At 37.8% G+C, this 12,242-nt stretch overlaps 1 protein-coding gene across 2 annotated transcripts in view; it reads left to right on the forward strand.

Moving 5' to 3' along the window:
- Positions 1-12,242, forward strand: part of LOC129698746 (neurabin-1-like) — a 63,164-nt gene that overhangs the window by 29,949 nt on the left and 20,973 nt on the right. For both annotated transcript variants that reach the window (XM_055637972.1, XM_055637973.1), the window contains exons 5-11: positions 1,823-1,961; positions 3,285-3,407; positions 5,719-5,948; positions 6,874-6,970; positions 7,059-7,203; positions 10,826-10,876; positions 11,101-11,252. In XM_055637972.1, the coding sequence (XP_055493947.1) occupies positions 1,823-1,961; positions 3,285-3,407; positions 5,719-5,948; positions 6,874-6,970; positions 7,059-7,203; positions 10,826-10,876; positions 11,101-11,252 (937 nt within the window). The remainder of the gene's footprint in view (positions 1-1,822; positions 1,962-3,284; positions 3,408-5,718; positions 5,949-6,873; positions 6,971-7,058; positions 7,204-10,825; positions 10,877-11,100; positions 11,253-12,242) is intronic.

The following is a 12,242-nucleotide window of genomic DNA, read 5'->3' on the forward strand; positions in this document are numbered from 1 at the left end:
CCGGGCATCCTAGGCAGCTTTTTAGGTTGCCAAATGACAGTTTAGATGGTCATTTAAGACGGCTTACATGACGCGTGCGATAATTTGCTCGGATGAAGTGCGTAGTTACCAATCGGAATTATGCTCAATGAAGCATTCACATATTATTTCTGTTTCAAATAAAGTCACAAACTAAACATATTCACCAATCAAGACATGATGACCACAATGACATGCAGCAAAATTATAATATAGTATCTCAACTCTTTTTACACATTGCAATGAATGCAATTTTATTCATTTCCATTTCCAAACAAAAATGTGGTTGGATTATTCGGCGTATGACCAACCTCGGTGAGACCAAGCGCAGGCATGGCGATCGCTTCGCGCAACACCTCCACTCCGTTTGCAATAACCTGATCTCCCGGTGGCTCAGCACTTCAACTTCCCCCTCCCATACCGAATCCAACCTTACTGTCCTGGGCCTCCTCCATGGCCAGAGTGAGGCCCACCACAAATTGGAGGAACAACACCTAATATTTTGCTTGGGTAGTTTACACCCCAGCGGTATGAACATTGGCTTCTCCAATTTCAGGTAGTCCTTGCTTTCTCCCTCCTTCCCCTCCCATTCCCAGCTCTCCCATAGCCTACTGTCTCCACCTCTTCCTTTCTTTTTCCCGCCCATCCCTCCTCCCCCCCCCCCCCCCCCTCCCTTCCTCTCCCATCTCTCCCCCCCCCCCCTCTCTCCCCCCCCCCCCCCCCCCTCTCTCCTCTCTCTCCCCTCCCCCCAGTCGCCACGCCTCCCCAGCGCCCCGTCGAAACAGCAGCAGATCGTCCCAAGGAGCCGCTCAAGCGGCGGGTTTGTGAAGGCGGATTGCGGCGCTCGCACTCTGACTTCAGCTGCTGCTTCTCCCGAGCCTGCTCAGGCTTGGAGAGTTTCTTCGAACACTGCAGACTTGAGCCCGAGGTGATCAAGAACGTGACTGGGGAGATGTTTGCCGCCTTTGAAAGCCTTGGCCTCAAGTTTTGCAGCGTGAAGCTGCCCAGACTCGGAGAGCGAGCCGTCCCGGCACAGCAGCAGCGATAGCGGCAACGAGCCGCTCCGGGTGAAGAACAAGCCTCTGCCCTCTCGGTCATCGAGCGCAACGCCAGGGTCATCCAGTGGCTGTACGACTGCGAAGGCCAAGGAGCCCAAAGGCAAGGCTCCCTTTGTCCTGGTGTAGAATAAAAAAATATTGCGCCCCAATTTTTTGGGTTTTTTTCACTCTTTATTTTTTTTTACTCTGGGGGAAAAAAAGGGGGGTGCGACCACACCCATCGCAAAAAAAATCAATTATTTTTTTTGCTTGCCAAGCCGGGCAAAATGACACGGCTTTTAGGTTGCCCGGCGGGACTTTAGATGGTCATTGGCAACCGGGCAACCGTTAATTTCTAGCCCAACTTATGGTAATTCTATTGATCTTGCCCTCCAGTTTTTATGCTTATGGAGAGGTTGTTGACTTGATTGGATTTGTCTTAATGTTTTTGAGCTTGGTTGGGCAGAATGTAGTGACAGAATGTTCTCTACTTGACTCACAAAATACTCAGTTCACTTAATCAGCACTCAAACCACTCCCTTCAATATACACTATTTCAACATTGGCACAGTTTGCCTGAAATGTGTGCAGTCTAAATACACTACAACAATTGGCTATGCTTTCAACGCATTTCCAGAATGTTCTGCTTTAATTCGGATTTAAAGCATTTTGCTTTTGTAGAATAATGCATTTACGGATGTATTTTGAAAAATAAAATAAAATTATGAAATGTGAGAAAATTAAAAACGTGAAAATGTTTTCATTAGATTTCTTATTGGTCGAGAAAAACCTGGACAGCAGAGTGAGGTTGCTCGGCTTATCAGTGAAACACTAGAACAGGAAAGATGCCAAGAGGCATTTCTTGAGCAGCGCTGTAATCGGTATAGTGGAAGTGATATTGAGCAGGTAAGAGGAATTATTGCTTAAATCTAAGCCTGTGGCAATGCAGTTAATTAAGAGACAACGAAGGCAAGAAGATATTTATGCAAGTGTTGTATAGGCCCCCGAACATAAAACACCTGGTAGGAGAAAGTGTAAAATAAGCTCAACAGAAAGTAAATATCCAAGTAGAATATTAATCTGCATAAAGATAGGAAACTCAAATAGGCAAAGGAAACCTTAACGAGGAATTAATAATGTGGCTAGTTTCCAATAATAGCACATTCTAAAGCCAACCAGAAAGCATGCTATTCTGCAATTGTGCAACAAAATAAGATTAATTATGGACGTAATTGTGAAGGTACCCCTAGACATCTATCCCAGTGATCATAATTGAATGTTGTAGTTATTTTGTCCAAGATGAATAAAACATTAGGGCAATTATCAGGTCATGAATGCAGAGGTCAATAAAATCAAGTATCACTTCAAATTATGATCAATCGTTTGAAACATAGTGGAAACCATGTATGAGGATTTTTAATATATCTTCTTAGTAGATACATTCCAACAAGAAAGGAATTTCTAAAGGGGGATCCATTTGTGGTTAACTAAAAAAGTTAAAGATTGATTAAAAAAATTAAACATAATTATGCAATGACAAGATTGGACAGAATGTAAATAACATTGTGAATGACTAAAAGATGAATAAGAAAAAAAGGATTTGAGTACAAAATAAAACTAGGCCAAAGTGTGAAAATAGAAGTTTCAGTAGATATGTTATAAAAGAAAAAATAACAAAGTATGTTTTGATCCCATAGAAAGTGAGTCTGGGAATTAATAATGGAAAACAAGGCTGACAGATTATGACAGACAAGTACCTGGTTTCAGTCTTCACTATAAGAGAACACAGACAAAGATGCAGCTGTAGCTGAAACTCGGAAAGAGGAGGGGAGGACAAAAATCAGGGGAAATCGCAATCACCAGGAAAATAGGACTCAGCATATTGTTGAAGCTGTGGGGTGATGTCTTTGAGACATGGTGGGCTTCATCCTGGGGTCTTAATGATATACATTATCAATATAAAGTTCAAACTGCAATATCTACAGTTAAATGAAATTCCATTGCTTGGGTCTTTAGCATGTTCAGGCTAATAGAATATTATCAACAAAAATAATTATATTTAAAAAGTAAATATTTCTTTACTCTGTGATACATATTTAAGATGTGTTGGATGAGGTACAAGAATACTTATTGTGGAACACAGACATGGAATAATTGTGAGTATCCAATGATAAAAATATTATGCGAACCTGCTGTGCATCACATCTGTCTGATTTATTTTTTTCCAAGTCCGAAGAATTTCCTGAAGATGATGAAGCAATGGTGATAGATGAAGTTCCTAATTTATCTGCAAGTGATAATCTATGTGAACCAAATGATATGAATTCCCAACTTGCTCTTAAGATAAAAGAGGTAACTCTGTTGTATTTTATTTCCTTGATAGTTTTCATGTTTTAATTTAAACTGATCTGCTGCCCGTAACAAGCAATTCATAAACCATTGTATGTTGCTATTTATACATTTACCATGCTGGTAGGCATTTTGTGTTGCTTGATGAGATGGAATACATGTTTAGTTTTTTTCTCCAGAAATGCATGATTATATGTATGCATTATCCTGGTGCTTTTAGTGGCCTGCGTAAATTATTTATCTTAGGCCTCTGCCTCCTTTTAAGGCAGAGATAGATATATTCTTGATTAGTACATATGTCAGAGGTTATGAGGAGACCCAGGAGAATGGGGTTAGGAGGGAGAGATAGATCAGCCATGATTGAATGGCGGAGTAGACTTGATGGGCCAAATGGCCTAATTCTATTCCTATCAATTAATGACATGACATCTACAAAGGTCTGTGATTGGACTTTCTGTTTCCCCACAGTTGAAAGTTGAATTTGAATATTGTGATCTTAACATAGGCACTGTCTTAAACACTTTAAGACGGATCTGTACCAGTGAATTAATGGAAAATTGTCTTGGCTCCCAGTGGCTCTGATTAAATATTTAATTAAATACTAGACCAAGTGCAGACCCGTTGGATCTCTTCCCCCAACGTGCGGTTGTGGGGGGGGGAGGCGGCATGCAACGTCACACACACTAACTATCCCCCCCCCCCACACTCACGCTAATTACCCCCCTTTATATTATATTAATATTATTAATTTGCTCCTTTTACCCCATAACCACCCTATCCACAGACGCAGAGCCCCCCAACTCGCAGGTGCATCTAGAGAGGGGGGGAGGGGAGATAGAGAGTGAGGGCAGAGAGAGAAGGGCAGAGACAGAGAGAGAGAGAGAGAGAGGGGCAAGAGGGATGTGGGGTGGAGAAGAGGGAGGGTGGGTGAGGGGGGGAAAGGTGGGGGTTGGAGGGGAGGAGAGAGAGGGTGAGAGAGAGGGGGAGGGAGAGATAGAGATAGAGAGAGAGAGAGAGAGAGAGAGAGAGAGAGAGAGAGAGAGAGAGGGGGGGGGGGGAGGGAGGGAGAGAGAGAGAGGGGGGGAGGGAGAGGGGAGGAAAAAAGAGGGGAGAGAGAGAGAGAGGGGAGGGAGAGGAGGGGGGGAGGGGGGAGAGGAGAGGAGGGGGAGGGAGGAGGGGGGGGAGGAGGAGGGGGGGGGGGTGGGGGAGGGAGGGGGGGGGGGGGGGAGAGGAAAGGGGAGGGAGAACCTAAAAAACATTTCAGAACCAAAAAAGACACATTCTGCAATCATTGTAGAACCAAAAGAGACATTTTTTGCAAACATTTTAGAACCAATAGACAATTTTTGCAAACATTTTAGAACCAATAGACACATTCTGCAAGCGTTTTAGAACCACTAAGGCACTTACATTTGAGTAGACATGTGTTCAGTGTTATTCACAACTCAGAGAAATGTGACCCTCTGCCTTCCTCCATCTTGAAGAGATTGAGGCACACCACTTCCTGGTTTTATAGTCCCTCCCCCCTGCCGCCAGCAGGAGCAGCAGAGAGAATGGGGAATTTTGTAAAAGCATTAATATCTGTCATTTTTTCATCGACGGGAAAAATCCTCGGCACACATACGGCGGAGGGGGGCTCTGAGCAAGGTGGCCAAAAATGACGGCCGTAGGTGGCGGCGTTCTCTCGTAAATCGCAGCACAGATGGCCAAAACCGGTCAAGAACAGACTTTTAGTAATATAGAAGATTACTGACAGATATTAGAAATTTATAAATGTGTTTTCAAGCTGATTTGAGTTTAAAAAAAAAACACAAAATGTGTATTCAATCTCTTGAATTAAAAATAAAGTTTTTAACAAAACCAACTCATGTTCCATTATTTAACCCTTTTTTATTTCTCATTTAAGTCCCAACAATTTGTTTCAAATTTCTTTTAGATTTAATTTGACCGTTTGCCTAGGAATAATTTGGATCACTGGAAGATTCCTTGACAATTGTTATAAACAGTTCAACAATGAATCGTCCAGCTAAGTGGCCGAGTTGAAAATGCGTTTTGACCAATGTACATACTGTTCATCTATGGAATATTTATATGTTGTATTAACAGCCTTTGTATGTAAAGCATCCGACCTTGCCTTTTTGTTGGTTCAAAAATTATACTAACTTGTATACCTACTCCCAGCCTTAATTTAAACCATCCAGCAGAAATCTGAATTGATGGAAGATTCTGATTTTCGATGGAGTAGTTTAAGAATGAAAAACTATATGCTTGTATGGATTGTTCTAGTCCCAGCATGTTCTTCATTTTCCACTAGCTGAAAATTGCTGAAGCAGAGAAGATTGAATGGGAAAATGCAAAGATACAGCTTCAGCAAAGTATTGAAGAAAACAAGGAAAAAATGGAAAAGGTGGAAAAGTACTGGTTAGAGGCACAAAACCTTTGCAAAACACTAAATGAACACTTGAAAGAGACCCAATGTCAGCATGATGCTTTGGAGAAGAAATATAATAAGGCCAAGAAGTTAATAAAGGAATATCAACAAAAGTAAGCTTTCAATGTCCCCAAACAGAGAAGTAGCAAAGAGTGTAAACCTTTATAATATCCTAATTATGGAACTAGTACGCTGGTTTTAGTGCATATTATTTGACTTTCAACTCCTTGTCACATGTACCCTTTTCACCTAAGGTAATTCTCACCTCTAATCATTTGATAGAAGCTCCGATTATGCCAAGTAATTGGCAGATACATGCTGGACACCAGTTCCAAGTTGAACCGCCAGCTACAGAAATTAAAAGTGAGATAGACAAGTAGTTGACCTCTTGCTCCACCTCTGAACATTTTGAATTGAGTGCTGAACTGAGGGGCTGGCTACACTTCCTTTCTGGCTGCCATATCTTTGCATCCCATCATCCTAATACATCTACCACAGCCCTATTGAACTACTGAAAGATTGACAACCCTATTCAAAAGCTAAGAATAGGTGGATTGCTTTTTTCATTTTTAAAGTGCTGTTAATTTTGTCATCTTAAATTTCATTATTATTAATGTTGATAGTTTTCCAACTACTTGGTGGGGGGTGCATGTTCAAGGATCATAAATTAAAATGCTTTGAGAAATAATGCCATGGTGCCATGAAAATTAATTGTCTCGATTAATAATGCAGAATGTAAATCAGGTATTTATTGTCATATACACGTGTGACAAGGTACAAACAAGTAAGATGAAAATTTTACTTGCAGCGGCATTGCAGAAGCGCAGACTCGGATAACATGCAGGATCATAAATTATCCAAGACAGTGAAAAGAAAAGGACAATGTAAACAAGATGTTCTGGGTTTTCAATTACATTTATTTTGCAACGGCTAGACGCAATGTAGCCCTTTTGAATTTCTTTCCAATAGTTGTTGCATCGATTTTTGTATAAAATCTCAATGATATACAAATTTATATACATCTTCTTTCTCCTTTAGAGAGATTGAATTTATTAGAAAGGAAGAGGATCACAGGAAATATCTGGAAGATCAAGAAAAAGAACATGCTAAACAGCTGAAGAGTTTGCATGACGAGGTAAAAGTATAATCAAAATAGTTACTCTTTTTGAGCAAAGTACATTCATTCATGGAGGGAAAGTTAAACTTGTTTGTGTATTCCTCAGATAGAAGAACTGAAAAATGAACTGCAATCTACTGGACATATGCCGTCATTGCTCAGTTACAATGAGCTGGACAAAGAAAAACCAGTGTTTGAGAATCAAGAACAATTTGAAGAAATTTGTACTGAAGAAAATGATGCAAACCTAAGTAAGTCAGAAACATGAGAGGAGAAATATCCCTTTTTGCTGATGCCTTTGTTTCTGAGGAGCACATTGCACAGATTTCTTGAATGTAACACAATTTTTGTGATTAAATTGCATTAGAGACAACTTTATGTTTGATTTTATAGCTCCAAGGAATAAAGTCCTATCCTGCTTGACCACTACATGTAGCTCAACTCTCCAATCCTGGCAAGATCCTCGTAAATCTTCTTTGCATTCTTTCCAGCTTAATTGTGTCTTTTTTATCGCAGGGTGACCAGAACTGAACACAATCAGAGGAAAGAAACATAATTTTCCAATTTAGATGATGCATTTTTGATTTAAAAAGCAGTATTAGAGCATGAATTTATGATTTGTTTATTTTGGTTAATTATTGTCACATGCACCTCAGTTCCAGAGCCTTTCAAAATTTTTCCCAGACCAACAGAGGTCACATGATAATGAAACAACAATACATACCTGAACCGCTAATGACACCCCTCCCGTGTCTCTAAAGTGCCAGAAACTTAAAATATATATATATAAATGTAAACTGAATGAATGGAATGACCTGATGTAAACATCAACATCCTTATGTCACAGCAAAGTTGTTAACACTGCAGTGTCTAAGGTTGTGGTTTCAAATCCTGCTCCAGAGGCTGGAGCACAAGAGTCTAGACTGATATGACAGTGTCTTTCCAGTGAAGCATTAAATTAATGCCCTTCTTTTTTGGGAGATTATTTTTAATATGACAGGTTTATCTCAAAGAAAAATGGCGTAATTACCACTTGTCTCATGACTAATGTTTACAATGTATTAGCTCTTTAAAATGTTGGGGTTTATTACCAGAAACATTAGCAGAATCAACGATTACATTAATACTTAAAAAAGATAAAGATATAGAAGAACCCGGTTCATATAGAGCCATTGCACTGTTAAATACAGATCAAAAAATACTAGCGAAAACATTAGCTAGAAGACTAAGTAAATATGTCAGTAAATTAATAAATGCGGATCAAACGGGGTTCATACCCAAGAGACACTCATGCAATAATCTGAGACGTCTGTTTAATATAATGCATTCATATAAAACTGTAGAACAAGACTTATCAATTATTTCATTGGACGCAGAAATAGCATTCGATCAAGTGGAATGGGACTACCTGGTTAAAGTATTGCAAACATTTCAAATGGGAGAGAATTTTATCTCATGGATAAAACTATTATATAACAGGCCTACTGCTAGAATATAACAACATATTGTCCCCAAAATTTCAATTATCAAGGGGCAATAGACAGGGATGTTCACTATCACCGCTGCTATTTGCTCTTGTAATAGAACCTCTAGCTGAAACCATTAGAACACACCCGAACATCCATGGTTATAATACAAAATCTCAAATAATAAAATATCATTGTACGCAGATGATGTGCTACTATACATCACAAAATCCCAAATTAGTATACCAAATATACTAAACCTAATAGAGGAATTTGGATCCTTTTCAGGATACAGAATAAATTGGAATAAAAGTGAAATTATGATAAAACCCTGAGACTCAACACACCTTTTAAAATTGCTACAGAAAAATTTAAATATTTGGGAATTGAAATCACTAGAAAATATAAAGCTTTGTTTAACGCAAATTACATCCCCCTACTTAATAAATTAAACGCTCTAATTAAATTTTGGAAAACTCTTCCAATGTCTTTAATAGGTCAAATAAATGCTGTAAAAATGATCTTTTTACCACAAATTTTATACCTATTCCAGTCAATACCAATATACCTACCAAAAAAGTTTTTTAAACTGGACTCCGATATTACAAACTTTATATGGGACTATAAATCCCACAGAATACAAAGAGTAAACCTAACGAATTTGGTGGATTAACACTTCCTAATTTTTTGTACTATTATTGGGCAGTAAATATCAAAAATGTGATTCAAATGTGACAACTCTGCCCAGCAGGTGGATTGGATAGTAATGGAGAGAGAGGATTGCTCCCCTTTTAATATAGGAGCGATCCTCCTCTCACCAATAAACCTGAATAATACAAAATCCAATAAAAATCCAATTATTCATAGTACAATTAGAATTTGGAAACAAATAAAATTAACCTTAAAATTAAGAAATCTATCGCTTCTTTCTCCAATAGTTAATAATCAGTTGTTCAAACCATCTATTATAGATAAATCATTTATACACTGGGAAAGAATAGGAATTAAAATGTTTGGAGACATGTATGAAACTGGAAACTTACTATCATTCCAACAACTACAACTTAAATACAATTTGAGAAAGAATCAATATTTTAAACATTTTCATATATGTGACTATTTGAAAAAATATACACAAGAATATCATAACTTGTCTCCAGATTTATTGGACGAAGCAATGAATACAAAGGCGGAATCAGCTAATTTAATATCATACTTGTATAACATCATCTTAAATATAGAAATACCACCATTCGATAGAATTAGAAGAGACTGGGAACAAGAACTCGCTATAAAAATTTCGAAAGAAAGGTGGGATAAACATTTGCTATATGCACAAATGCTCGATTAATGTAAGACGTATTCTAATTCAATTTAAAACCTTACATAGACTATATTACTCAAAAACTAAAATAAGTAAACTTTTTCCAAATGTCTCCCCCATCTGTGATAAATGTCTATCCCAAGAAGCAACTATAGCACGTTCCTTTGTTTTTTGTATAAAACTCCAAAAATTTTGGAATTAAATTTTTGAAATTTTTACAAAATTATTTAAAATAAAACTGAAACCGAATGCAGAATTGATTATTTTTGGAACAATGGAAGTCGGCCCTGAGCTATCTGCCTCCCAAAAGAGCCTACTTATTTACGGTTTAATAATGGGGAAAAAACTCATACTTAAATTCTGGAAAAACGCCCCAACACCAACAATAAATATGTGGATTTCAAATATATCCGAAATGCTACACCTGGAAGATATGAGATTCCTTCTAGCAGGCAAACCAGACCATTTCCAAAAGATTTGGTCTCCATTTATCGACTTGCTACAAGTATAAGGTGCAACAGATACTGCAAATAAATGGTTTCAGGACCTGGTGAGGGGGGAGGAAAAATGCAAAGTTTGTTTATCCCTTTTAGCTCTTTTTTTTAAAAACTTTTAATATATCTTCTGTTTTCTTTTTCTCTTTTTCTTTTTCTATGGCTTCTTAATTCTTTTTCGAATTTTTCGTGCTTAAGGGTCTCTTTTGATCACTCTTTCACACACTTACTATCCTATTTCACTCTCTTTACTTTTCTGCTTTTTAAAGTTTAAAATATGAAGTGGTACAGGAAATGTATTATGTTATTTTTGGCTTATATTATTGTAATGTACACTACATCTGATAAATAAAATTCTAATAATTAAAAGAAAATGTTGGGGTTTTCTGTTTCAGTTAGGGAGGGAGTGTATTTTATTTCCCAACTGTGACTTCATATTTGTACCTGTTTCTTTGCACAGCTAGTACTTTGGGCAAATTAAGAGACATTTGCAACAGCAAGATCTTTTAAATGATAGTAGATGATCAATAGAATTTCTTACTTTTAAATACGTCTTAATTTAAATATGCTTCCTCTTTTATTTTTAAAGCTCCAAAATCTCCCGAGGAATGGGAATATTGCAACACCTCCAAGATCTGTGGTAAGTTGGTACACTAAAATATTGTCCATTCATTTGATGGGATTATCACAAATTACAATTATAATTATGGTTTAATTTTATGAGAGACCATCAGAGTTAATTATATTTACATGATTATGCCAATGTCTGATTACAAATGTAACCCGCTATGCCCTATCAAAAAAATAGGTATTTGACTGGTTTCTAAACTTGTATATTTGTCTACAATTATTTTAATATTTCAGATTTTGATGAGGCTGTTCCAGAAACCAAGCGATTAGATACAAGTTCACACAAAGCAAGAGCACACCTTGCCTTGAAAGTTAAAAGACAGCCTCCTTCTAGATTAAAACTAAAGGAATATCTTGAAGCTGATGATGAGAATGAAAGTATCCAGGTAAAGGCAATATAGTTGATTATTTTTTTACTAATCTTTTCTTATACTATAAGTTTATCATGCTTTTTAAAAAATCACTAATCTATCTATAATATTAAAACTCTGTGGCTGGCTGGCTGTGTGTGTTTCTGACTTGCGGCTGCCAGCCTTTGATTCGTTGCTACGCCAACGTCAGACCCAGAAACATCGATTTTTTTTCCATTTCGGTAGAGATTTCACTTTTCATTCCAAGTATCCACTCATTAAATTTTGTCATGTCTATGTACACATTTTTCATAAAATCCTTCTCTTTCCCCCCCCCCACCACTCACTCATTTTGTCGCCTCCTGCTGGCCAGCGACCATAACAGCTGCTGGCACCCGCATCTCGCCTCAATTACGCCATTTAGAAACAGCCGCACTGCTGATTCCTGAGCCGCTTGAGTTGGAGGACCACGTCTCCCGTGGGGGCTACGGTTAGGGAATGGCTGCGTTGGGGGAGCAGCTGCACTTGGTCTAGTGTAATTTAAAAGTTTTACATTAAATTTTCAATTTAATTCCTGGTTATAGGGAATTGTAAAACCTTTAAGAAGGTAATATTTCTCCTTTTGATGCAGAGGTTTCAAATTCTATTCTTTCCTCACTGAGTTGTCTTCCTTTGTTTCAAGGAATAATCCAATTTTTCTTTAGAAAATGTGATGTCTTCTACTGTTACAAAATCTGTCGCAAAGTTTTGTAACAGTAGCTTTTAACCATCCTTCCTTTGGTTGATACGCATTTTATTCTATTGCTCACCAAGGTTCTATAAGACCTGTAATTTTTGCTGTACTTCTAAAAGCTTTGTAGGCAAGAAAACATAAATGTGAATGCTTGTGCTTGTGATGAGGAATAAGAAAATTTGGCTCACTGGAGTCGTTTGTACAACCTTCTCAAGCACTTTTGAGGTTCTGCATATTGAAGGAAATGAGGAATTCAAGGACAACTTATCATTTAAAACTTTGTGCTGGAAACT

The sequence above is a fragment of the Leucoraja erinacea genome, chromosome 7 (assembly GCF_028641065.1).
Source record: "Leucoraja erinacea ecotype New England chromosome 7, Leri_hhj_1, whole genome shotgun sequence".
NCBI classification, from domain to species: domain Eukaryota; kingdom Metazoa; phylum Chordata; class Chondrichthyes; order Rajiformes; family Rajidae; genus Leucoraja; species Leucoraja erinaceus.